Genomic DNA, 26794 nt, shown 5'->3' on the forward strand with positions numbered 1-26794 from the left:
GAACAGGCTCGGGTCTGGCCACTTAAAAAACATTCAGCCCGACCACGCACGTCCTGTGAACAAACACACAGGACCCCAAGGGAAAATGCCGGAAACGCGGTGGTGACCCATCGGTTACTGAACGGGTCTTAGAAATAGGCGTGGGGTTTTAATGTAGGGAGGGGGGCTTCTAGAGGGGCCCACGCCTAGGGGTCAGACACCCACGAGGTCCACCGTCATGCGCGAAGGATTTAGTGTAAATGCCAAGGAGACCAGGAGGCGTCCGGAAATGCTTGGGGATGCCGGCTAGGGACCCCGAGGGCGCCCGGAGCCTCGCAAGCCTTCAGAGGCCGGTAACCTTGCTCTCGTGTCCCAGGGAGGTCCCTCCGGCTTGCAGGGGTGGGAACTGCTCAAGAGGAATCGGTAATCCACAGCCTGAATGAAGTTCAGCCCAGGAGCGGGCTAAGAGACGTCCTGCTGGTGACTTTAGCAGGTGTCTGGAGGCTGGAGTAGAGGTGGCCCTACTGGCCTGTGTCCACCACCTCGCTTCTGCGGTGACAGCAGGCACAGCGCCTCGGCCAGCTGCCTGCACCCCAAAGAGGGCAGTTGGGGGGCTGCAGGTGAGGGTCCCTGTGCCCAGGAGACTGAGGGAGCAGCCCGGCCCCAGACACAGGTAAACTCGCAGAGAAATGTCAGATGCCAAACAGGCCAAGGGCCCAATACCTTTACTCAACTAACGTTTCCAGGAGAGTTAGCCACAAGAAAATATTTATTCATTTTTGCCACCAAAGACCCCTGGAGCCCCAGAGCCAGCAGGTGGGACTGGAAAGATATCCATCAGTGGGATTCCAGGGGCTGCAGGGGCACATGGTCTTCCTCCACCGCGCTGTCCTGGCTGGACTGGGAGGCCAAAGCCGGGCTGGTGATGGCGCCTGTAAAGGGATGAAGACCACGGTGGCCTGGTCCTCAGGGTGTGTACCCCAGGAGGCAGGCGCCAGCAAACAGGAGGAGGCCACAGCTATGGCACCACCCCTGCCTGTAGACAGCAGGCGAGAAGTCCCCGGCAATGCCTCCCCCCACCACGTGCCCATCAGGGGCCTCCTCCCAGGATCTGAGAGTGCCTGCAGGTGACAGGCTTTTGTGTTAGAAACCGGAACACCTGAGATGATGTGCTGAAAAGCCAGAGGGTGGCGAGAGTCAGGTGCTCAGAGAAGAGAGGAGACCCCCCACCCCAAGGAGAAGCTGGGAAAGGTGGATGCCCAGAGAATGGAAGGGCACTTGGGACAGAGCCAAGGAGAGAAAGGAACAGGGAGCACTGTTGAGGGACTGCTGTCACATGGAGGGAGGTGCAGGGAGGGGGCTGGACAACAGTTTGGGGCCTTGACCTGAGGAGGAGGAATGTGGCCTTCCAGGCAGTGGGAGGCGTTGTGTGCTGGGGGCTGTGTGTGGTTTTTGTCTGTATCAGAGGGACTGGAGTGGGATGAGCCGGGAGCCAAAAGCCTCCTCTAAGGTCTGGGTGCAGATGTGGGAGGGAAGGGGCAGGGCAGAGGGTCCCAAGGACACTCAGCACCAGGAGGCAGGGGGTGGTAGAGACCCACAAGTCCTCCCGCCTGGGCGAAGAGGGGCGGGCTGACAAATGTGGTCCTGGCAGGGCAGTCCCAAGGCTGTTCCCGATGGTGATGTCCAGTTAGAGGTCACAGCAGGCAGTGGGGTGTGGAACGACAAGGGGATTTTCAGAGTCTTGAAGGGAGGGGACAGCAGGGCTCAGAGGGAGGGAAACACACAGACGAGTGGGCAGGAAGTTATCAGTGAGGGCCGTGTGGTCAAGGACCCAGGAGCCCTGGAGGCCAGAGGAGACTCCACACACAGGTTTCTCGGGCGATGGGGAGGCTGTTGTGGGGAGGGGGCCAGGGCACAGCAGGTGGAGTCTGGAAAGAGCATGAGAAAGGAGAGAAGGGCAGCCAGAAGTCTTGAAGTGGGAGCTACAGAGGATTCTAAAGGGGCCTGTCCTGCAGATAGCCAGTCCTCAGAATAGGCCTCTGGTGGGGATCATTCTTGGAGGGGGGCCAGCACCACCCTAGAATGGAGGGGCCTTTCTATGGAGGGGCCTTGAACAAGCCTGGGCCATGAGGCAAAGGCAGAGGAAGTGGCTTCTCAGTCAGGTGTGGGGGTGGCCAGGCTGGCCTGTCGGGGTGGAGCCATTGGGCACTGGGGGCTCCCTAACTTGTTCCTCTGCTGGGTCCGCCCAGAACCCATTGAATGAATGGAGGGTGCAGCAGACAGACAGAAACCTAGACAGGAAGAAGCAGGAGAGGAGGGTGCACCAGGAGCTAGTTGCCCAAGTGATGGTGAGGAGGTGGGGGACAGACTGGGGAAGGCACCACTTTATGGGACAAAGCCACTCCACGGATGGAGCCTGGAGCCCAGACTCTCTGTGCTGTGGGTCAGGCAGACACTGACACACACCCCACAGCCACTCACCAGGGCCGCCCCGCCCTGAGGGCTCCTCGAACACCGTGGGCAGCGTCTGCTCCCACGCAGCCCAGTTCACTTCCTCCACCCTGCAGGAGACAGGGTAGCTGTGAGGCTCCAGGAGGCCAGGGGTGCAGGAGAGCGGCTGCCCCAGAGGAGGGCAAGGAGGGCGAGTCTTCTCTGCGGGACTCTGGACCATCCACCAGCCCACCTGAGCCTGTGCTCCCAGCTCTCAGACCGTTGCCCCTGCCAGGGGCCCACAGGGAGGAACGGGCGTCTCTCCCCTCTGGCTCTTCACAGTGACCTGGATTGTCCCCAGCATCCAGAGAGGAGTTTAGAGGAGCTGGGTCTTTGTGGACCCAGGCTCTGGAGTCTTTTCACAGCTACTCCACGTCTTAAGACCCACCCCCTTGCCGGGCTATGCCCTCAGAAAAGTGTGTTTCTGGCCGTGCACTTGTCACCAGGCTCCCTCTCTGTGGGGAGAGTCTGCTCTCGGGGGAAGGGTTGCAGCCTCAGGGTCAGGATCGGGGTGGAGGGTAGAAGGGCAAAGCCAACCAGTCACAGCAGGCTTAGCACGCTCTGACCCCAGGATGCCTCTGGCTTTTGACCTCCTGACTGTACCCCATTTCAGGCCTGAAGGAGTTAATCAGGACCATCGGGGAGGGACCTTCAGTTTCAGTCAGTGGATAGGAAGATGAACTGATAGAGCGGCAGGCCTTGGAGCTCTGGGTCTAATGAGGTCTAGCAGCACTGACCTTGCCGGCCCTGGCCAGAGTCCTTGGGCACGCAGACCTTGCCTTTCCCTCCCGACCTGGCTTTCCTTCCTAGCTGCTCCCCCGCTGGTTTTCAGCAGGGCCCCCAGGCTGCCCCACCCCCCTGCTCACCTGAAGCACCAGCGCTCATCGGGGCTACCATCTGGCCTGGAGCCAACTGTCAGCTTCACCCCTGCCCGCTGCTGCTTCCTCCTGCACCACCAGTAGCCCTTCTCCATCTCTAGGACAGAGATGGCTTTCTGGGAACAAAGGATTCATCAGACAGCGTGGCCGGCACTTCACAGTGTAACTCAGCATCTGTGAAGTGCGTGCATCTGAATCCAGCCCCACAGTTCACATGCCTGTGTGTCAAGCCCTGCATCCCCTGAATGTGTTCCCACTTAGAGACTGAGGATGATGCGTCCTGGGTGATTGCTGGGGAGCCCGCAGGTGATGCATGCCCTGCAGTGACTTGCAGTCACATAACTACAGCTTCTAGAACTCCAGCAGGTGCAGAACTTCACAGTGCCTGCCCCTGGCACTCAAGCCAGGTGGGGGCGGCATGGAACTTTGCAGGTGAGGCTCAGAGAAGATAAGTGGCTTGCCCAAGGTCAGCAGTGAACTGGTCACACAGTTCAGCACCCCCTCACCCACAAGGCTCTCCCCGCAGCACCTCTCCAGACTCACCCTGACCCTCCCAGGTCTCATCAGCTCCCAGCTACCCCAGCCTCTGCCCTCCCCCTCAGCTCCTCCAGGCCAGGCCAACCCAGGCCCCTGCATCCCACATGTGTCGCCCACCAAGCTAACCCCACTGAACACTCGATGAGTACAGAAGCGGGATGCACGAGGGTGGAGTCTTCATCTCGTTCTCTGCCATATGCTTGGAGCCTAGAACCATGTCTAGCCCTGCACTGGGCACTCGGAAAACACTTAGTACTAACGATGATGGCAGCTAACACACAGCACCTAGTATGTGCGAGGCACCTCCCAAGACCTGATCTGTCCTCAAATCAGCCCTGTGCAGGAAGGAAGGAATGGACAAGGGAGATCCCACTCGGGGGCTCAGGACGCAGGAGGCGATGGGGACCCTCCCCAGGTACCTGCAGCTTCCAGATGCTCCAGCTGTCAGTGGCGACGCTGTTGACGGTCTCGCTCATGAGCGCAATGAGCATGTTGAGCAGCAAGACATAGGTGAGAAGCACATAGGCCAAGAGCAGCAGCAGCACCACACCGCGGAAGTGCAGCTGGTCTTGGAAGGCCAGCTCGCCCATGCCGATGGTGAACTTGAACAGCTCCAAGGAAGTGTCCAGGATGCCCTGGTATGGGGCCTCCTTGTCCTCCTTCCCCGCCACCTCTGTGGTGTTGGAACCCGCAGGGGCCCCGGTGTCCTGGGGCTCCCGACTCAGGCTCACTAGTGCTGCGCGGAGGGGAGGGAGGCAGAGGGTGCTCAGCCCAGGGGAGACCAGCGGGCAGCCTCAAGGGTGGGCAAGGGCTGGGTAGGGGAGTGAGGGCCTTTACCAACAGCGAAGCCGAAAAGGAAGACTAAGTAGACCCCCAGGAAGCGGAGCAGGTCCCGAAGGATGACCTAGAACATATGCCCCAGAGTTGGTGGGGGGGGGCCAGGTCACTAGGTGTGACTCCAGACCCTGCCTCAGCCCTGCACATGTGCACACGCACATGGACAATGTGTGCATACACAGGCCCTGTGGAGCCACAGTGAGAAGGGGGGTCTTTAAAAAAAATCTATATCAGATCATATCATTTCCCTGCTCAAAACCCTCCAGGGCCAAAAAATTAAACCACAGGCTCCAGCGGCTCCACGTCTGGACATGCCCTCGAAAGAAGGAATGGAAAACAAGGATTCGAACAGATAACCTGGGCACCCGTGTTTGCAGCAGCGTTGTTCAAACAGCCAGAGGTGGCAACAACCCAACTGTTCACAGATGGATGAACAGATAAACTAAATGTGGTGTCTACATACAGTGCAGTATTATTCAGTCTTAAACAGAAAGGGAATTCTAATGTGTGATAGCAGAGATGAACCTTGAGGACATTATGCCCAGGGAAATAAGCCAGACACAAAAGGACAAATACTGTATGACTGGCACTTACGTGATGAGGCACTCAGAATAGTGAAATTCATAGAGATAGAAAGTCATAGTGTGGTTACTAGGGGCAAGGAAGAGGCAAGTAACGGGGAGTTCGGGTTTCGTGGGACAGAATTTCAACTGGGGAAGGTGGACAAGTCCTAGAGATGATGGAGATGGTTGTACAACACTGTGAATGTATTTAATGTCACTGAGCTTCCTGGGTGGCTCAGTGGGAAAGAACCTGCCTGCCAATGTGGAGATGTGAGAGATGCGGGTTCCATCCCTTGGTGGGGAAGATCCCCTGGAGGAGAACATAGCAACCCACTCCAGTATTCTTGCCTGGAGAATCCCATGGACAGAAGAGCCTGGAGGGCCATAGTCCATAGGGTTGCAAAGAGTTCGACATGACTGAAATCCTCCAGGGGCCTCCCCGAGGTCAGCAAAACCACTCCCTTCCCCCCACTTCCTCCCATACCCTCCCAGCCTCTGTCTGTCCCTAGCCATCCCAGCTCGCTCTAGCTTCTGGCCTCAGTCCCTTTGCCTAGATTTCTACTTCCTTGAGTCTGTGGTGGCTGGATCATTCTCTCAGATCTTAACGTACACGCCACCTCTGCAAAGAGACCCGCAGAACAGCCAGTCTACAGGGCCCATCACTGTCCCTCACACCCCCTTACATGTTTCCTTCAGAAACATTAGTGTAATGCAGCATTCTCATTTGTTTTCTTATGCTGTCTCCTCGGCTAGAATGTCAGCTTCAGGAGAGCGAGATCTATTCTGTTTGTGAACAAAATACTGTGTTCCTGACACTTAGAACAGGGCCTGACCCATACCTAGCATCCGCTTCCTAAATGTTTGTTGAATGACTGAATGAATGCAGGCACCTCCACATGCCCAGACGACCCAGGGCACAGGCACACCGGTGAGCTTCTGTGCTTGGTCCCTGCTACTTCAGCAAGCAAGGAGGCGCATGCTCCTGTGTGGACACTTGCCAGCACACACGTGCATATGTGCTTACCTGTATGGAGGGCAGCCTGTATGTGCGCCCTGATGCTGACACTCGGTGAGCCTGCCTGCTGAGCCCAAAAGGAGTGCCCCTGGGGTGCAGTGTCCAGCTCTGCCAGTCTGGCTGCACGGGGCTGCCCCTGCCTCTCACCTTCTGGATCATGACGCTGTAGATACCCGTGTACTGGAAGCCACGCATGTAGTAGAGCAGGTTCAGCCAGCCCAGCACCAGAGAGCACACGAGCAGCGGCAGGTATCCCTTGACGGCCAAGAAGCGCAGCACCTGGGACAGCACGGTGAGCAGTGCCTGGACCAGGCTGGGGGGGCAGGGTCGGTCAGTTCGCGGGCCTCCCCTGGCCGGGGCAGACCCCCCTTGCCCCTCAACCCTGCCGCGGTCTCAGAGATGAGATGTCCTCTCCGTGTCCAGACTGGACTTGAGCATCCTGACCTCCATCTTGGGTGAGGTCCCTGAGGGCCCCAGTTCCCTCCCCTGTAAAATGAGTGTGACAGTAACAATGCCTGACTTGGCGGGTGTCAGCAAGGATTCAGTGAGACACAGTAGGTAAAGACTTCAGGCTCCACTGAGGCAGAGCGAGGACTCGGTTGACGTGACTATCTCAGTGATGAGCTGGACCCAACAGCAGCCCAGCTCCTGGGTCCGGCCTGCATGCTGGTCCCAGCCCCTGGAGCTCCCTGGTCCCCAAAGCCAGCGTGGTGCCCAGGCCAAGATGGGGGAGGAGGGGTAAGGCCTCACGTACAAGAGGATTTCAAAGTAGCTGTCCATGAAGGAGATCCAGATGAACAGACGACGCCTCCAGAAGTACCACAGCTGCAGGGGGGCAAGGGGGCCGGGAAGACAGGCTGTGACACGTGGGGGGTCACAACACAGCCCCACTGCCCTCAGGGCTGGATCACCACTGCCATGCTCTCCTCCCGCCGGCCTGTCACAATCCGAGCAAAACCACCTCGGGGGCTCAGGTGGCAGCTTTGACTTTTGGGGTGCTTATGAATCCGGCTGGTAGCTGAGAAAGCTCCAGACCCTGTTTCCAAACTGTCAAGACACCCAGACAATGCCAGGGACCCCCTGGCTCCCTGTGGATCCAGCTGGAGGGCTCACGCTCCATACGATGAGGGGGGCTCCTTTCCCTCCCCCTCCCTGGCTGCCCAGGGACCATCCAGTGCTCCAGCCACCCTGGCCTCCCAGAGAGTCTCCACACCATGGCCCAGTCTGTCTCCTGCAAGCTGGCAGCATCTTCCCCTGAGGATGTCCTGCTCAGGCCCCCAGCCTACCCTTCTGTGCTCCTCAAGTGAGGAATGACCCAGCCAAGGGACCGTGGGCTGGGGGGCATCTAGCTCCATTCACAGGGGAGCAGAGCTGGCACTGCCAGGGGATCACAGGAGTCATTTGCTGCCCTCAGGGCACCCCAGCAAGAACAGTAGGGTTAGGGCATTCAGCCCAGAAGGCAAGGCTGCCCTGAAGCTGGTCAGCACGGGACCAGGTATGGGGCTCAGTCTCCTGAAAATGCAGGGACTTGGTTAACCTGTGCCCAGGCTCCTCAGAGCAGGATTCTGGGTTTGGAGCGGGGTGGTCGGAGGAGCCCTCACCTGGCCCATAAGGAGGTTGACCCCCCCGAGCAGGAGCAGCACATGGCCCAGCAGCAGCATGGTGTTCCCAGCCGTCACTTCCAGTGGGAGGAAGTCCTGCTCGAAGAGACACTTGGCTCAGCCTGGGGTGTCCTCCCAGCAGCCCCCCACTGATAGCTAGGCTGGGGGCCCATTCTGAGTGTGAGCAGTGGGGAGGCCCCCAGAGCAGCAGAGCAAGCAGGGGCTCTGGAGCCAGACTGTCTGGTTTCAGGCCCCATCTCCTGAAGCTGCTTAATCTCTCTGTGCCTCCCTTCCCTCACCTGTAAACCAGCGATGATGAGAGTTATCATCTCAGAGACTTGTTGTGAGATTAATTAAATATGTTAACACATGTCAGTCATGTGGAACACTTTCTCACATATGGTGCACACTCACTAAGTCCTAACTATTGTTGTTACCACTATGCTGTTACTTCCATACTGTGACCAGCTAGGTTAGCGCGTGGCTGCAGCACCCAGCAGTCAGCATCTGCAGGGTGGGTGCTAATCCTTGCCCTGTCTTCTGCCAGGGTTGTTTCCAGCAAGCCTCCCCAGGACGTGCCCCTCCCCGCCTTGCCTTTTCCAGGGCAGGCTGGTAGTAGGTGACAGCGGTGAAGATGAGCATGTAGGTCAAGTAACACAGGAAGTTGAAGAGGAACCTGGGGATGAGCAGATTCGACTTCGCCTTCAGCAGTTTGTTCAGCGGCTCCAAGACTACCATCCGGTGCCGGAGCTGGGACGGCAGGTGAGAGTCAGAGGCGCGTTTGGTTCAGCAAGTACAGTTGGGGGCACCAGGGGAGGGGGAGAGGTCGGGGAGCCCCGAATGACCCCTCCCCACCCTCACAGCTACAGAGTGACCAGTCCTGAGCAGGTGCTTGGCAACAGAGAGGACACCCTGGCGTGATCCCCAGGTCGGGTGGCACCAGTGTGTGGCGTGAGCATGTGCCCAGGGGCTGGGTGAGGACATGAGGCCACACCTCCACATCCCGGTTTCAGGGCCCACGTGGTCCAGCAGGCTGGCCCGAGCGGTAGACCTTGCAGGAAGCTCTGCCAGGCCCCCTAGGCACACCCCCGCCCCGCAGGCTCACCGGGCTTCGGGAGTGAAAGGCGATGATCTCCAGCACTGAGTTTTCCTCCCAGCTGTCCACAGAGGCCAGGTCATACAGCGACACCCGCACGGGCCCATAGGACCACTCGGTGAACTTTCGGGAAAGGGACTGGTATGGCTCCGGAAGCTCCCGCTGCAGGATGTGTCTGAAAATCTACAGGGCCAGGCACGTGAGCTTGAGCTTGACCCGCATGGCCACCACCCTCACTGATGGGAAGCCTTGGACTCAGTGTCCTGCAGAGCAGACACACGCATGTGCCCTGCACACACATGCACTTGCGCATATGAACTGTTACACACGTCCACATACTAAGGCACTCCCACCTACCCACCTATGCCAGGGCCTGCCAGCAACCTTGGCTCTTCCTTCCCCATTCCTGCCCCAAGGCCTCTTTCCTGGACACTCTTATGGCCAAGGGACCCCCAGTTCAGGGGTCCTTAATGCCCCATGACATCAGAGGCTGCCAGCTACACACATGTGTGCATGACTGTGGCCAGAGTCTAGAGCTCTCAGCAGGCTAGAAAGTGTCCCTGACCTGAACAGGTTCCGAGCAGTGTGGTTTTACAAATGAGGAGTGGGGGCGGGGGTTCCTGTGTTGGGGAGCTTCCACAGGTCACACAGCCATGCCTCTAGACACAAAGGGAGGTCCCCACACCCCAGGGGCCTTGGAGGGCAGGAAGAAAATGTAAAACTTCCATTTATGTTCAGTTTGGTCTTAAACTTTAAAGACACCTATGTTCTAAGCATGGGGCCCTGTGTCAACTGTGTAGGTTGTACACCCATGAAGCTCCCCCCGATAATAAGGATCAGACAATGAGAAAGTGTTTTGAGGAAAAAGTAAATCTAGATTATGTTTATTCTTTTTTTTTAACCACACAGCTTGTGGAATCTTAGTTCCCAGATGAAGGATCGAACCTAAGCCCTTGGCAATCAGAGTCCTAACCACTGGACTGCTTGGGAATTTCCTCATGGTTATTCTTTGTTAGAGTAACTTATAACTTCCAGATAAATCACCTTTAGGCATTAAAATTGAAACTACAAAAGAAAAGTCTGGAAGAAGATATGGCTATGGAATACACACACATGCATACACACACACACACATGTATACTCATGCACACACACAAAGTTTTAAAATCTTGTAGGAGTTAAGCAATAGCAAAAATCAAGAAAAAGATAATTATACTCAGCTAATAAAAATGTAAAAATTCTGTGTAGCAAAAAATGCCATAACAATTTTTTAATGTTGAACTGGGAGAAAAATTTGCAACTATGACAAATTGTAAACAAAATGCTGTTATATTCATGATCAATAACACTTATGGGGCTTCCCTGGTGGTCAAGGGGTTAAGAATCTGTCTTGCAATGCAAGGGACACGGGTTCGATCCCTGGTCCGGGAAATCCCATATGTCGCTAAGCCCCATGTGCCACAACTAATGAGCTCTGGAGGCTGTGAGCCCCAACTACTGGGCCCACACGCCACCACAGAAGCCTGCGTACCCTTGAGCGCACACTGCTCAACAAGAGAAGCCCCCACAATGAGCAGTTCTTGCATTTCAGCCAGAGAGTAGCCCCCACTTGCCACAACTAGAGAAAGCCAGTGTGCAGCAACAAAGACCCAGCACAGCCAAAATTTAAAAAAATAAATACATAAATTTTTTTTTAAAAAGAACACAACAATCAATAGGAAGAAGACACAACAGCAAAGAATATGAGACAGCTATTTGCTAATCAAGAAACCCAAATGACTTTAAAAAGAATCCCTGGGATTTCCCTGGTGGTCCAGTGGTAAGGACTCAGGCTTGCACTGCCATGGCCCAGGTTCAAGCCCTTGTCGGGGAACTAAGATCTGGGAAGCTGCACAGTGCAGCCAAAAATATACAATCCCTGCTTTATAATGTAATATATTCATACTGCAGCTCCTGGATAATTTATCAATAATAAACACACATGTAGGAGAGGTGCATGCCGAAACTGCTCTGAGCTAGACACCACCCCAGGCTCTTTCTGCAAAATTCCTGGCTGAGTCCTCCTGCTTCCTGGAAAGCGTGGCCTGGCCGCTCACCTCGATTTTGCCCTCCTTGGCGGCCAGCTTCAGGGGCGTGAGGCCCTGCAGGTTGGTCATGTCCTCCAGCTGCAGGCCCCCCACCTGGAGGAGCCTGTCATACATGTGGGTCACCAGCATGCTGTTCTCTGGAGAGTTGTCTGCGATCATCACCAAGGCATGCAGCACCGTGTTGCCCAGCGAGTCAGTGGCCTGCAGGCTAGCAGGCTGGTGCGTGTTCTTCAGGAGGTAAGTCACCACATCCCACTGCTGGGTGCAGGCAGCCAGGGAGAGGGGCAGCTCGCCTGGGGGCCAAGGAGACAGCTTGGGCCTTGGATCTCTCAGCTTCCACCCATTGGCTCGTCATGCTCCCTGGACCACCTTGAGGCAGCCAGAGGAGGAGATGCAGTATTATATCAGGGTCCCCGGCCCAGCCAGGCCAGGCAGTGAGTGCGAAAGGTCCTGGACCCACCCAGGCCGGGCAGTGAGCGGAGAAGGTCCCAGGCCCAGCTAGGCCCGGCAGTGAGCAGAGAAGGTCCCAGGCCCTGCCTAGGGCAGCTGCGCCTTCTCTCAGGAGCTGGTCGAGGTGGCTCTGTCCAGCTCCGACCCAAGGGAGAGGACCTGGAGCTCTTTACCATCTAAGGGATCAGAGTGTGGGCTTGCCCACCAGGCTTCCCACCCCTTGCCTCTGTCTCCTTTCTTTGCCAGGGCCCAGACCCACTGCCGCTGGGCACAGATGTCCCTTCCTCCATGCCCTGTCCGGTCGAGTCTCATCACACACCAGTGCTAGCCTCCCGCTCCCCTGGCCCTGGTCTGAGCTCGTGTGTAGTGAGTGAGCTTCCTTGGCCAGATAAGGGTAAAACATCTCTTAGACAAGCTGCCTTTGCAGGTAGCCGAGCAATTAGAAGCATGAGGGGTCAAACAGGTCTGGGTTTCAGGGTCACATTAACCCTGTGACCATGGGCAAGGCCTTATCCCCTCTGAAGTCCACTTTATCCAAAAAAGCAGCTCACCGAAGTAGAAGCAGGTCTCTTCCCTCCTCTTCTGAAAGAACTGGCCGCAGGCCCGGGCATGCACATCGGCCCCATTCTCCACCAGGAGCTTCACGCAGACCAGGCTCCGCTTCTCGATGGCGATGTGGAGGGCGCTGTGGCCTCGGTAGTACTCATCCATGCACTGGGCGTTGACCAGAGGATGGGGATTGCCCGAGTCCCGGTCAATCTGCAGCAGCGGCTCGATGCAGGCGTTGGCCCCATCCCGAAGGTTCAGCAGAGCCTTCATCAGACAGGTCTTCCCTGTGGAGCCCTCTGCGGGAGGAGGGGAGGGAGCACTGTGGTGTTCAGGCCGCCCACCCACCCATACAGGGAGCATCCCAGCCATGCTGCAGGGTGACACGGCTCAAGCCAGAGGTATTAGAATACCAACAGGTATGGCTGCAATTTTCTTTATTTTTTAGTTGGAGAAAAGCTGCTTTACAATGTTGACTTGGTTTCTGCCATACAACAACTCCAATCAGTCATAATTATATACATAAATCCCCTCCCTCTATAGCCTCCCTCCCACTCCCACATTCCACTTCTCTAGGTCATCACAGAGCACTGAGCTCAGCTCCCTGTGCTAGACAGCAGCTTCCCACTAGCTGTCCATTTTACACATGGTAGTGGATACATGTCATAGACACAGAGAATGGACTTGTTGACACAGCAGGGGAAGGAGAGGGTGGGACAAATTGAGAAAGTATCATTGACGTGTATCCACTGCTGCCTTGTCCACTTAGCAGCAGTGGATACACGTCAGTGATACTTTCTCAATTTGTCCCACCCTCTCCTTCCCCTGCTGTGTCAACAAGTCCATTCTCTGTGTCTACATCTCCATTCCTTCTCTGCCATTAGGTTCGTTAGTACCACTTTTTTAGATTCCATATATATGCATTAATATACGATATTTGTTTTTCTCTTTCTGACTTACTTCACTCTGTACCACAGACTCTAGGTTCATCCACCTCACTACAGCTGACTCAAATTTGTTCCTTTTTATGTCTGAGTAATATTCTGGTATGCTATACTTTCTACCCTATAAATTAAGTTTCTAAGATGTGTAGGCAACGTTCTCTACACAAGAACGTTTGGAGCAGTGTTTGTTAAGCGGCTTTACCGCTTAAAAACTGTCTCTTCTGGGCAAGTCATTTGGCCTCTCTTAACCTCAATTTTCCTCACTGTAAAATGGGACCATCCTAGGGTTCTTGTAAGGATCACGTGGAATTATATACAAAATTCTTTAGTACACAGAAGTGTTGAGGCCAAAAATTACAAACGATATAAATGGCCACCAGTAGGGGGTTAGTTAACTGAACTGTGGTCAATGTGCAGGGTGGGAAACTCCGCCGGTTGTTACGGTGACTGAGTTAGAGGCCTGTGCACTGAGATGGAGCGTGCTATAAGATGTAGTAAGAGGGGGAAAGCACATTACAGATCAGCACACATGGCACGGCCCCACTTCTATAAATATACACCCCCTGGGTTTAAAGTTTAAAAAGATGTATTCCATATCATTATTAGGAGCCAGGATGATGGACTGTTTCTACCCTCAGCTTTATACATTTCATTACTATTTGAGCCTTCTAGAATGCACAAATGTTCTTTTCTTCATCAGCCCAAATATTACAGGTACTTATATTTGGGGCAAAGAACGCTCTGAGATGGATGAAGTGTGTGGTATGTGTGTCAGATCTTGGTGATGCTATTACTGAAAAAGGGGCAGGGAAAGGCCACACTGAGGAAGCCTGGGAATATCCGTTCGCCACTGACATGGCTGACGGTGGCCGAGGCAGGCCCAGGTCGGGAGCCGGTGGGGTAGGTGGACAGGGTAGCGGGCTCTGTTGGCAGGAGAGCTGCTAGGAGCACTGCCCCTCCTTGCCTCCCAGCTCCTGACCATGGTCGAGACCCACCCAGGGAGCTCAGTCTCGGCCCAGCTCATGAGTCCCTGGCTCGAGCAGTAGCCTACCTCTGTACTCCGAGTCTGTGAGGTACTTGCTGGTCCGGCGCAGGTACTCTGGTAGCCCCGCCAGATCCTCGGGGGCCCCCCGGGCCACAGCGCTGAAGAGCCGGTCTCGGCCAAAGCGGTTTGGGTCTGGCTGGCTGTGGGAATGTGGTTTGTGACTGATACTGCAAGAGAGCTCTGGGCCCCCAAAAGAGGGGAAGCTCTTCCCCTTCCCAGGGAGCCCCATGGGAGCCTCTTGAGGGCCTCTACCCTCCCTGTAGCTGAGTGGTAAAGAATTCACTTGCAATGCAGGAGACACGGGTTCAATCCCTGGGTCAGGAAGATCCCTTGGAGAAGGGCATGGCAACCCAGTCCAGTACTCTCGCCTGGAAAATCCCATGGTCAGAGGAGCTGGCAGGCTACAGTCCATGGGGTCACAAAGAGTTCAGAAATGATTGAGTGACTTAGCATGCAGCATGCACTCTCCCAGGCTGACCAATGAGACCCCAGGTGCTCAGACCCCTGGAGGAGGAGGCTGTCCGGGGCTGTGGTCTCTGCGTCCCCCGAGCTCAGGCATTTGGGAGATCTGCTCTCACTCTCTAGGTGCCCTGAGGGTCTCACAACAAGCTCACTGTCCATTTCAGCACAGGAACTCATCATGGGCCTTGAACTGGGGTTTGGGTCAGCACAGGGCTACCGGAGGTGCCCACAGACTTGGGGGCTGTCTGCACCACTGGTCCCCACCAAGGAATCAAGAAAAGCCCCTCGTCTTCTCAGACCATCCATGGACTAACAACAGAGCAGCTGCCCCCCCGACCATCACTTCTGTCCTGGGTGAGCAATCTCTATCAGACAAACAAGGAGATAAAGTAACCTTCCCAAAGTCACATGGTAAAGAATTCATGGGGCAGGGGGGTGGGGTGGGGGGCGAGGGCTCAACTAACTCCAGACCCCGACTCCAGAGAAACTCCAGCCTGGACAGAGTTTCCTCAGAGAGATGGGTCCCAAAATGGAAACCAGACACTCAGAATTTTACTGAGAAGCCACACTTCGGGGAAAATCCCCAGAAGGGGCTGGTAACCCTTCTGAGTCTAGCAGTGCTGTGTGGGGTACCCCCGCCTGGACCCGTCCCTACTCACAGAGGGCCAGCTCGCCTCTGGGCTCCTGGCACCATGACCAGCCAATATGAAGGGACAAAGGGGGGACTAATTGACATTTTGGGGACCCTCAGGTCTACCATGGAGTGGATCAACCAAGAAAGGGTTGGAGGCTCTGATGAGTGGGGGGTTGCTGGGATCAGTCGTGTTTTAAGCTGTGATCGCATGATTGACGCACCATCATTCACCCAGCAGACCACGTGGATGCAGCATGACCAAGAGGGCTCTGCGGCTGACTGGGGAGCCCAGGGCAGTCTGGCTAGGGGAAGTGGCTATTTGGACAGGCACTTCCTGTCACAGGGCAGCATCAGAGTCCTGGGACAGGGAAGCCCATGGGGCACAAAGGGCACCGAGGGGCTGGTTCTGCCTGGGGCTGGTGGCCCAATCCCACAAGCTTTGCGAGCATCCTCTCCTGCCCTGGTGTGAATGTGACCTCGGTCCTGCAGCACAGACAGGACGGGGGCTCTGGGCTGGGAGGCCAAGGCGGGCGGCAGAGTCCCAGGGGTGAGTGAGGTGGGAGGGAAGGATGGAGGAGTTTCACTTGCAGAGTGCTGTCTGGCCCATGCAGATATGGCAGACCTCACCCTGGGGCATGCCAGGTGCACCCCTCCCCCACACCCACAGGGCTCCCCGCCAGAGTGGTGCCCAGGGTCTGAATTAGTGGACATCACAGGAAAGTAAGAGTGGAGGTGATTCCAAGAATAAGCCCACTGTCCTTAATCCCCAGAGTCCACGTCCCCAGGGCAACAGGTCCAGCCTCGGAGGAGCCTGGGAGCATGCGGGACATTCCTGGATGTCTTTGACTCTTCTGGACTGGGGTGTGGATCCTGCTACCACCCCTCGCAGGGACTGTGACAAACAAGGAACATGCCAGGCTCAGTTGAGTAATTGGAGCTGAAAGAATATGTCCCTACCAAGAGAAATGCAACCCCAGAAGACAGAAAGGCAAGAATGGGGAAAGTTTTGGAAGCAGCAACCTCAGCGAGCAGAGCAGAGTTCAGCCTGTCGGCCCTGGAGCCATCAGAGCCAGACCGAGGACCCCGCAGGCTGTGGGGAAGGGGCGCTGGTGTTGGGCCAGGCTACCCAGTTTGCTTCTGCTAGAAGTGAGGCCCCAGGCTCCATCCACACTTGCTGCCTCACCTGGCACCTGCCGCCCTTCGGAAGTTGAGGTTCACTCTGATCTGTGGGGAGGAGTTCCGGTCCTCACTCTGAAACCGGGACTCCATGGGGGGTGGTTCAGAGCTCCGGCCCCCATTTCCTGTGTCTCCCTGGGCACCATTTTCATCGCCTCCATCTGAGGTCTCGAGTCTGAAAGCAGGAGAGCTGGAGGGCGTGGTCATCCTCAGGGAAGACGGCTGCCCCTTCTGACTGGAATCTCTGTAGGGGTGGCGGGGGACAGAGATGTCAGAGGAACCTCCTTCTCCCAGTAGGAGCAGGACTAGAAGAGCTGGCTGGAGCCTGGGACCAGAGAGGCTCATTAACAGAAGCTGGGTACAAGCAGACTTTCCCTGGTGGCTCAGCAGTAAGAATCTGCCTGCAGTGTGGAGAAGCAGGTTCAATCCTGGGATCGGGAAGATCCCCTGGAAGAGGAAATGGCAACCCACTCCAGTATTCTTGTCTGGGAAATCCCTTGGACAGAGGAGCCTGGAGGGCTACAGTCCTTGGGGTAAGCACACACAAGTAGACCAGCCCCCAGGGCAGGGACTCAGCCCAACAGGAGCAGGGAGAGGAGCCAGAGGAGGGAGGACCGAGAGGGAGGCCCTGTCAGAGAAACAGGGATGGATCATCACTGTCCCTGAGTCTCCCTCTGGGACTTCCTGATCTTTGAGAAGCCACAGTCCCTGGTCCCAAAACGTTTGTGTTAACAGCACAACCCTTTCTCGACACAACCTCCTGCCCAGCAGTCAACATTCACAGCAGATGAAAATGCAGTTTCGGGTGGGGGCAGGTCACTCCACCTCCCACGCAGAGTAGGGGCGCTCAGGGGAAGTCTTCGGAAAACCACGGGCCTATCAAAGTCTTTATTTTGCTGCCAGGACGACCAGGGCTCAGAAGGGGGAAGTGACTTTCCCAAGGTTCCAAGCTGTGGGCAGCGCCTCGCCCCACCATGCCGTTCCTCTTCAGTTCTCAGAATCCTTCAGGGCCTGTCTGTATTTTCAGCCTTAGTGTCTCTTAGGGGCTTCAGAGCCAGAGGGAGACACCTCGCTGCGCCCAAGCTGCCCCAAGCCTGCAGCCCCACCAGGCCCCAGGCTGGGCGGGGAGTTCAGCTCCAAGCTCCACCTCACCCTCAAGGGGAGCGCTGAAACCACAGCCGCCATCACATGGTAGGGTGGGGCCCCAGTGTGGGGTGGGGGAAGCCCCTGGGCCCCCCATTGGGTGAGCAGAGAGAAGGGAAAAGAGCCCAAGGTGGGGAGAGTGGAGAGAACAGTGTGGGGAGAGGGCGCAGGGAGCAGAGCTTGGGGACTTGCGGAAGGGCAGCGGAGGGCAGCAGTGGCAGGGTGGACAGTGGCTGGGCCTGGACCATCTTCCTTGCAGCTTCAGCCCCCGGAGGGGGGGCGGCGACGCCGGGGCATCTTCCCACAGAAGCAGGGGAGGCGGGGGCCTGTCTAGTCCTCACGACGCAGTGTTGAACCAGCATCTTTCTGCGCACCCCGGGGGCGTCTTTCCCATGCCACTCGCCATTTAACCTGGCTAAGGTCCCCACCCTCGCACCGTTCTGCCTCCCGGCCCACGGCTCCCAAGCCTCCGCAGCAACAGCTGTCCTGCCCAACAGTCCCTGCCCTGCCCATCGCTGCCCCCCACCCCCAGCCTGGACCCCCGCCCCACCATCTTCCCAGGGAGGAACGACCTGGGTGGTCAGGTGAAGGAGGGAGCCGGAGCCCCGCGGAGACCCTGGCTCAGGGCTGGGCTAGCAAGAAGCCCACTTGGGCTTCCTAGCCGCCACCCCTAGACCTGGGGGTCCGGGCCCCTGGGACGCCCGCATCATCCCAGACTCACTAGCTCGGCGGAGGCAGCGCGAGGAGCGTCCGGCTTGGGGCTGCAGAGGAAGTGCAGCCGGGAGGGGCGCTTGTCGGCGGGGAGCCCCGAGAGCCGGCTGGGTCCCCCTGCGTGCCGCAGGTTCAGCCCGCCTGGCTGCAGCCGGATCAACGCTCTCGAGGCAGGACCTGCTGGCCGGGATACTGACCATACGGACCGAGGGCCACACCCTCTCTGGGGAGACACGCCCCGCCTCCCGCCTCGCCCCACCCCCACTGCCTGCCTCTGAGGCCCCCGGATGCCGGGGGTGGCGCAGTCAGCGGCCACCCTTGGGTGCGGGGTCCTATTCGGGGGAGAGGGGAGCTGGCGGGTCCTTGGGTCAGGGAGGGACTCGGCCCCTACACTGACCCCCACACCTCCTCTTCCCCACCACTGGTCCCCCAGCGGCCATGTGGCTCAGACGGGGCAAGGAAAGCTGATTTGGACGCCCCCAGAGAGGAGGGACTCCGCCCAGCACCTGCCCGTGGAATGCACCCCACCACCCCGACCTCCCGACCTCCTGGGACGTTTCCCCAGTCCCCGAGATCCCCAGCCTGAGGGCAACAGCCTTCCTTCCCTGAGCTAAAGGAGCTTCCAGCACCGGCCAGCAGGGGCGGCTATGCTTCTGAAATTAGACAACTCCCTTCCAAACCAGCCCTGGTCCAGACTGGGGACACAGCCATCATCCTAGTAAGTAGCCAGCCCTAGGTCATCTCCCTCTCCCTCACTCCTAAAATCCACCCCATCAGGAACCCCACACCCCTAAACCTCCCAATTTGTCTCTATCTCTGCCTGGTCCAAACCACTGTCTTTCCTGCCAGGGAGACCACAGCCAGCTTCAGGCTGGTCTACTTGCTTCACTCCTGCCTGGCACTCCTCCATAATCCATTCTCCTTACAGCAATGAGAGTGGTATTTCAAAAATGAAAACCAGATCACCTCACTCCCTGGCTTAAACAACCCCCCATACCAAGCCCGTGCAGCAGGATACCCTTCTCCACACCCCATCTCTTATTGCAGTCCTGCCATTCACATGACATTTCAGTGTATACACCTGTGCTGTCCAATGTAAGGTCACCAGCCACAGTGGCTATTTAAATATGTCAACTATAGTAAAATTAAATTAAGCATTCAGTTCTACAGTTCCACATTTCAAATGCTCATAGTCACATGTGGTTAGTGGCTACTATAGAGGACAGCACAGATACAAAACTTTTCCATCATAGCAGAGAATTCTGTCGGACAGTCCTGCTCTAGACATTCTGAACACATTTCAATCTCTCCAGTATACCAGTATACCATGCTCTCTTCTGTTGCCTTCAAGTCTTTGCATAAGCTGTTGCAACTGTCAGGAACACACACACACACTGCCTTGCTTTAGCCAATTCCTACCTCTCTGTTTAAACATCACTTCCTGGGTTGCCTTTCCTAGACCCTGGATTGGTTTGAGGGTCCCCTCTCTGTGTTCCACTAAGTGTTAGTTGCTCGTTTGTGTCCGACTCTTTGCAACATGATGGTTTGTAGCCTACCAGGCTCCTCTGTCCATGGGATTCTCCAGGCAAGAATACTGAAGTGAGTTGCCATTTCCTTCTCCACAGGGGATTTTCCCACCCAGGGATTGAACTCAGGTCTCCCACATTGCGGGCAGATTCTTCACTGTCTGAGCCACCAGGGAAGCCCCTGTGTTCCATGATACTTTGCTTTCTCTGACAGTAACTCATTGTCCATTATGGTTAACATTTAATTGTCTGGCCTCATCTTTAATAATAATAAGAGCCTCCTGAGCAGTTACTATATGCCAGATACTGCTCAGTGCTTTGCATGTAATTCTCAGAGCAACCTTATTTCACAGATTAGGAACTGAAGCTGGGCAAGACTGGACATACTGTCCAAGGCCACAAAGCTGGGAGGTGACAGAACAAGTATTCGAATCTGGAGCCGCGCCTTTACACACCAAGCTCTCCAAGAGGTGAGATCTTGCTTATTTTGCTGTATCCTCAGCACCTAGCACAATGCCTAACCCCAGGTGGTACTCAAGAAACCTTTGAATTATTATTGTAATGCAGAGGACATTACTGTGCTGTTGGGGGAAAAGTAAAGAGTAAGTGGAGACTCTCAAGTCCTTCAGTGACAGTTGGGTAGACAACCCTAATTGCAAGTCAAGTTTATAAAAAGTCCTCAGATTATCAATCATCAGGAAAATGCAAATCAAAACCCACAATGAGATACCACTTGACACCACTAGGATAGCTATAATTAAAAAGACAGATTATACACTACCTTTAAATCAACTAGAATACAATAAAAAATTTTTAAAAGACAGATAATGATATGTATTGGTGAGGATATGGAGATATTGGATATGGATATTGGATATGGATATGGATATTGGAACTCTCATACACTGCTGGCAAATTATACAACGGTGCTGCCGCTTTGGAAAACAGTCTGCTTGTTCCTCAAAAAAATTAAACATAGAATTACCATATGACCCAGCAATTCCACTCATGGGTATATACTCAAAAGAAATGGGGAATGTCTAGAATAGGGGACTCTGTGGAGATAGAAAGTAGATCCCTACAGATGTGGGGAGTACTGGGGAACTGAAGGGTACAGGGCTTTTTTTTTTTTTTTTTGGCTGTGCCTATGTGTAACTTTTGAGGATCTTAGTTCCTCAACCAGGAATTGAATCTGGGCCGCAGCAGTGAAAGCACTGAATCTTAAATACGAGACCACCAGGGAACTCCCAGTACAGGGCTTCTTTGGGGGGAGAGGGTGATGAAAGGGTTCTAAATTTGATTGTGATGATGGTTGTAGATATGCCAAAAACCATTGAATTGTACACTTTATGTTGGCAAACTATATCTTTAATTTTATCTTTAAAAAAAAGAGGTCCTCTGAGCAGACTGCCTGTGTTTTTAGTCAGAAATGAATCAAGCAGAGAAACACAGCTTTCTCAGTCCCAATGCTACTGAACTCATATTTGAAGAAGCTTCATCCAGTCCAGTTTCCATTGGAGGAAAATCTCCCCCAAGCAGTCTTTATGTTTGGCCTTTCCATATGTTTCAATTCCATGTGTTACACTTAGTAACTTTTTATAAAGACATGTTTTTCCACTTGAATTTGTTTTCAGAATCAATTTTAAGGAAGACAAGTGATTCAAAGCAAGTTCAGCAGAGATATTCTTTGGAGAGGGTGGGAAGGCAACTGCCTTTTTGATGTGTATCATTTGAACCATTTGAGTTTTTCACCACTGACTTAAAAAACAAAAAAAGGGCATCTCTTGCAGAGCTAAAAATGAAAAAAAAAAAGACACAAACCCAGCTCAACTATGCAAGAAGTGTCTAAAGCCTGTGCATAATTAATGTAAATTCTAAAGAGATGTGGAAAGAGAAGTGCAGAGTGGGAAGGCCAGAGCTGCTCTGGCCTTAGAGAGAAGGAAAGGTGGAACTTGGGGGAAGTCAGTGCACAACCAGAGTTTGCTCCTTTGCTTCTCCCAAGACTTGGTCCAGAGCCTGGGCTGGGCCGGTGTCCTGGCTAGGTGGAGCCTCTCTGAGCAGCTCTGTGTCTGAGACTGACAGAGAAGTAGAAATAAGCCAGTTTAGGAGGCTGAACAGGCTTCCTGGAACAAGGGAGGAGACTAGAGTTGAGCAGGCTGGTACTGGAAGAGAAAAATACTAGCTGAGGTAGCCAGGAAGGCCAAGAATGCCTCCTGCAGGAGGGATGTCCTGCGAAGTCCTGCGAGTGTGGGTGCAGTCTGCCTGGCCTGGGAGATCCTCGCTCTCAGCAGAAGCAAGCTGCCCCTTCTCACGCAGTCTCTGCCCCCGCCCTGGGAGCACAGCTCAGCCTGGCCCAGATGTGGGCCCTCTGTCCCAGGACCCAGAATAGCCACAGCCAGGCCCCGGGCCAAATCTGGGAGCCCAAGTTCACAGCCTCTGGGGAATTTTCCGGACCTTGGGCTGGGGCTGGGCCCGTTCTCAACAACCCGCAGCTACTGGCTTATGGATATCCGATTTTACTACTGCAAAGACCAGAAGGGAAGGATATTCTGCCGTCTGGGAGACAGGAGAGAAAGGGGAGTGGAGAGGCGGAGTCGAGATAACGATGGGGCATTGAGAGGAACCGCTGGTCAAAGGTCCTACAAAGTCAAGGCCGGTAAGGGAGACACAGCCTGAGACCAGAGATCCAGACAGTCTGGCCAGAACCAGCGACAGCGATAGGAGAAAGACCAGACACAGGCAGAGTCAGCCTGGGCCAAGGAAGCATCACATAGCCTGACTGAGGCAAAGGATTACCCAGGGTGTGTCCAAAGTCGAGCCGAAGAACACGCGATAGAGCACGGAGGGGTGAAGGCGAACCAGGAGACCAAGCACAGAGACGCAAAGGGCCTGCCTTTACGCCTCAGCCACGCCAACACCCAGGACACCTCTGCAGTGCGCCTCAGCCACGCCCACACCCCACGACTCCTCCCCTCCGCGCCTCAACCACACCCCTCGTGCGAAGGCTCGGCTCCGCGCCTCAACGCCCCACTCACACATAGCCAGTTTCCCGAGGGAGTCCCTCCTCCCAGTACTCCACCCCCCCCACCCCACCCCCCCCACCCCCGTTAATGTCACCTCCGGCGCCAGCCCAGGTGAGGCCCCGCCTTTTTCCCCACATGCCGCAGGACGCAAGTGTCCGTGGTTCCCTGGGGCTCCCCAGGGAAGGAAGCTGTAGGAGCGCGGCAGTGCTTCCCAGCCGACGGCCCCACTCCCCTCCTCAGTCACAGCACAGCGAGGGAGTCGGGGCGTCCAGGCTGGGGCTCCTGCTTCTCTCCAGGGGAGCGGGTGTGCGCCCGCGGTGTGGTGCACCCAGGGCTGGGGAGGCACCTGCCTCGCACTCTCTGGACGCGGGTAAGGTTGGAAACGCGCTCTCGAGCCGGGCCTTCACAGCATTTTCTTTTTCACTCCTGACCATCTTGGGAGGTAGATCTGTGATCTCCATTCAGAGAAGGGATCCAAACACGAACTGGCTTGCTCTGGATCACAGCATAGTTCGCAAGTGACGGTGGTGGGATTTGAACACAGGCAGTCTCGCCAACTTTTGCCTTCCCATCTCTTTTTTCAAAGTCACAAAGGTTTATTGTATAACTTACACCCTTAAAATTTTTAATGTGCTTGGTAATTTTTAAGACTGTACACACTTTTAAAGCTAACAGTTCTAGAATTTTGACAAAAGTATATAACCATATGACCATCACAGTGGTCAAGATACAGAACGTTGTCATCACCCCAAAATGTGCTCTGGTGCTCCTTTGCCAGCCCCTCCTTCACTGCCATACTCTGATAACCAAGGATGATTTCCGTTCTCACAGCTTTGTTTTCAAGAATGTCACGTGAATGGAATCGTGTACTGTGTCATCCTGTCTTCTTCTAAGGGCCCACATCACATGTCTTGCTCTTGCTGCAGTTCCCCCTGGCAGTGTCTGACCCCCCTCCCAGGCCCCTAGACTTTGAGGAGAGTTTGTCCTCACTGCCTGGGGCTGCTGCAAACCTGGAAAAGGAAGGATGTTGTAAAGCTGTCTTAGTCCATTCAGGCTGCTGCCGCAGACACGGTAGCTTATAAACAATAGAGGTTTATTCCTCTTAGTTCTGGAAACTGGGAGTTCAAGTCAAGTCCCCAGCATGGTCACACTGGGGAGGCCCTCTTCCTGGGTGGAGCCAGCACCTCTTCCTGGTGTCCTCATCCTAACTCACGGAGTCTCCTTTGTAGGAGCATTGATATCATTCATGAGGGCTCCATCCTCCTGAACTAAGCACTTATCAAAGCCCCCCCTCCTAATACCATCATATTGGACATTAAAATTTTGACCTGGGCTGGAGGACACACAAATATTCAGACCATAGCAGAGGAAATGACAAGGTGACTCAGGAATCAGGGACAGGAGCTCAGAACAAGACTTGGAACATTTCAGAAATACCACTCACATTTAGACTTTGTTGGGTAAGTCATGGAGAGTGACTTAGATTTGAACGTTAGACCCTCCCTCAGACCCGCATAGTGCCCTGGGAGCTGCCTCTTTGCTAAGAAACCATCTCAGAGGAGAAAGGTTGTTGGCCAGAAACGTTGGGTGTCCAGGCCAGCACGGCTTGCAAGCGGCCCTTAGGTCCAGAGAGTTGGAGAGAGAACAGGAAAGCTTATGCATCAGAGTTTCCTTTGGTTCTCTGCATTGTCTCCTTTGGTCACAGGTCTACTTTTTCTGTTTGCTCTTTGGAGAACTCTGCCTTTCACGAGAGAGGCTTTCCTTGAATGTCTTTCACCAAAAAGCCAGCTGTGTGGATGGGGCTTCACTGAGCACCTCCAAGTTTAGCAGACAGGTGTCCACTTCATTGCCCCCCTCCCCAGCTCAGCAGGGGCATTAGGAGGTCTCAGCTTCTGCACTGAGTTGCATGTGTTCATCCACCATCCAGGGCCAAACATTGCTGGCCGTGCCCTGCCTGGTTTCCCCTCCCACTCTCTTTGTCCATGTTGACATACTTTTTAAAAGTTTATTTTTGGCTACACTGGAGCTTCCTTGATGTGTGTGTGCTTTCTCTAGTTGCAGCAGGTGGGCTTCTCATTGTGGCGACTTCTCTGGTCGCTGAGCCCTGGGTCTAGGGCTTACAGACTCAGTAGTTGGTGGCGCATGGGCTTAGTTGCCCCAAAGCCTACGGAACCTTCTGCGTTGGCAGGCAGATTCTTAACCACTGGACCATCTGGGGAGTCCTGCACCTTTTTTTTTTTTTAATCTTCTATGATCACTTTAAAAGAATTTGGAAAGAAACCATTTTAATACTGGAAGACCAACTATGACTGTGATGTATTATGTCTATTTTCAAGACAGTCTGGAGTCATCCCCATGTCCTCACCCCCAAAAAACGAAGACACTGAAATTGAGGAAATGTGCAGACTACCTTTTGGAGGCGTTCATGATATAAGGAAGCAGGGAGTGGCCAGTACCTGGAAGGAGATGTGGAGTCAAGGTAGGAGGGATTACTGTTTAAAGATCAGTTATCCATGTAGTGACAGATTCTGTTTATACGCTAATGAATGATCCAACAATGGTCAGTGCAGGGGGAGGGTACCTGCACCAACAGAGACCTCGAGAAGATCAGAGGGTGGCCCCAGTGAAGGGACTCATCTGTTCATGTAGTGAGAAAAGAAGGCAAAATGGGTCCAGTGCAGACAGGTTTCAGGTCAAGGGTGGGAAGGTTCAATGGCCTGTGTTTTCTCTAAGAAACGTTAAGCCAAGGCCACCATCTGGGAATGAGGGTGTGGCAAGTTTGAAGATATAGAACCTATTACCTCTTAGAGAAATGGAGGAGGACTTGAGTTTTGTTAACATTAATTGAAAATGAGGAGTCTGTCCGCCATTGTGGACCCGAGAAGTGAAGAGCGAGAGGGGAAGAGGAGCGTGCAAGCGGAAGAGACGAGCCCCTTCCACCAACTCCCGAGCGCGAGGCCGTCTTTATGGCTTCTCAGCGAGCGGCGGCGGCAGGAAGAGCCTCTCGGCCGAGGGCGGCAGCCAACTACAGTGAGTGCACAGGGAGAGGCCCAGGCGGCGGCGGCGGCGGCGGTAGCAGCAGCAGCAGCAGCTCTCGGGTTGCGGTGAAGAATGTCAGCCACTAGCGTGGATCAGAGACCTAAAGGGCAAGGAAATAAAGTTTCAGTACAAAACGGTTCGATTCATCAAAAAGATGCTGTAAATGATGATGATTTTGAGCCATACTTAAGTACCCAGACAAATCAGGGACTTAGAAGATTAGTTTTTTGGCATTCCACAGAGATGCTTCAAGTCTGCCTAGGGGAGACCTGGGGAGGGTAACCTGGATCCCACCTGTGTAGCAACCAGAGCTGTGCTTTGCATTTTATGTGATTTATATGTTGGAATTCTGCATACAATTTCACATAAAGCATTGGAAAGTCGTGTTTTTTTGTTTTTTTTTTTAAGACTGTAAGGGCATTTACATTAGTGAATCCAGTTTTTAAATTGTATCATAAAAGTTTCCTTATGTTGGGGCAAAAACATCTATAAAAGGTTTGTTTTAATGGGATGTTTAAATGAAAGGTCTTATGCTTTCTATTAATTAAATCACTTAAATCAATGATGAATCAATGTAATGTGCTGTTTAAAGAGATGTCTTAAAAGTTTGATACCAGTGAGACTATATTTTACCACCTCCTCCTTGCCAGTACTAATGAATAGGTTTTTACCAGTTACCTTTCTGTAATAACTAAAAATAATGATCTAATCAGGGTAAATGGTACTAAGACTTTCGCGGTGGCTCAGCAGGTAAAAGAATCCACCCACCAATGCAGGAGACAGGGGTTTGACCCTGGGTTGTGAATGTCCCCTGGAAAAGGAAATGACAAGTCACCCCAGTATTCTTGCCTGGGAAATATAGTCAGAGGAGCCTGAGGGGCTACAGTCCCTGAGGTCCTGAAGAGTCGGACACGACTTAGCAACTGAGCATGAACATGAACACTATAGAATATTGAAAACTGGCTTTATTGAGAGCAAAATTGAAAATTATCTGAAATCTTAAAGATAAGCC

At 54.3% G+C, this 26794-nt stretch overlaps 1 protein-coding gene and 1 long non-coding RNA gene across 5 annotated transcripts; one reads left to right on the forward strand and one right to left on the reverse strand.

Annotated features, from left to right (window-relative positions):
- Window positions 1–730: 730 nt before the first annotated feature.
- On the reverse strand, window positions 731–18409 carry TRPV2 (transient receptor potential cation channel subfamily V member 2). Of its 2 annotated transcripts, none has more exons than XR_011562233.1 (15): window positions 18205–18409; window positions 16348–16584; window positions 14075–14208; window positions 12085–12378; window positions 11093–11376; window positions 9006–9179; window positions 8495–8650; window positions 7901–7996; window positions 7054–7124; window positions 6447–6612; window positions 4722–4788; window positions 4304–4620; window positions 3336–3521; window positions 2461–2540; window positions 731–911 (listed from the first exon to the last, which is right to left on the reverse strand). XR_011562233.1 is itself a non-coding variant. In XM_019982335.2 (15 exons), exons 2-15 carry the CDS (start codon window positions 16545–16547, stop codon window positions 817–819), a joined length of 2262 nt encoding a protein of 753 aa, XP_019837894.2. In that variant the 5' UTR covers window positions 16548–16584; window positions 18205–18409; the 3' UTR covers window positions 731–816. The 2 variants fall into 2 exon arrangements, 1 of the variants encoding a protein (XP_019837894.2); XM_019982335.2 differs by having other exon boundaries at window positions 3336–3463.
- LOC109574349 (uncharacterized) lies at window positions 17013–26166 on the forward strand. Of its 3 annotated transcripts, XR_011562236.1 has the most exons (5): window positions 17013–17531; window positions 18628–18912; window positions 20074–20190; window positions 25080–25222; window positions 25599–26166. It is a non-coding gene; the product is annotated as an uncharacterized lncRNA (long non-coding RNA). The 3 variants fall into 3 exon arrangements; XR_002183069.2 differs by having other exon boundaries at window positions 25080–26166; XR_002183070.2 differs by having other exon boundaries at window positions 25084–26166.
- Window positions 26167–26794: the final 628 nt, after the last annotated feature.

This window comes from Bos indicus, chromosome 19 (genome assembly GCF_029378745.1).
Source record: "Bos indicus isolate NIAB-ARS_2022 breed Sahiwal x Tharparkar chromosome 19, NIAB-ARS_B.indTharparkar_mat_pri_1.0, whole genome shotgun sequence".
NCBI lineage: Eukaryota > Metazoa > Chordata > Mammalia > Artiodactyla > Bovidae > Bos > Bos indicus.

Excerpts from the sequence above, each read along its gene's own strand:
- TRPV2 (XM_019982335.2), bottom strand. The coding sequence starts at position 16,547 with ATGACCACGCCCTCCAGCTCTCCTGCTTTCAGACTCGAGACCTCAGAT. Across the intron at positions 14,209-16,347 it reads CGAAGGGCGGCAGGTGCCAG|CCAGCCAGACCCAAACCGCT; the intron begins GTGAGGCAGCAA and ends ACATTCCCACAG. Across the intron at positions 4,621-4,721 it reads CCTTTTCGGCTTCGCTGTTG|CACTAGTGAGCCTGAGTCGG; the intron begins GTAAAGGCCCTC and ends CCCTCCGCGCAG.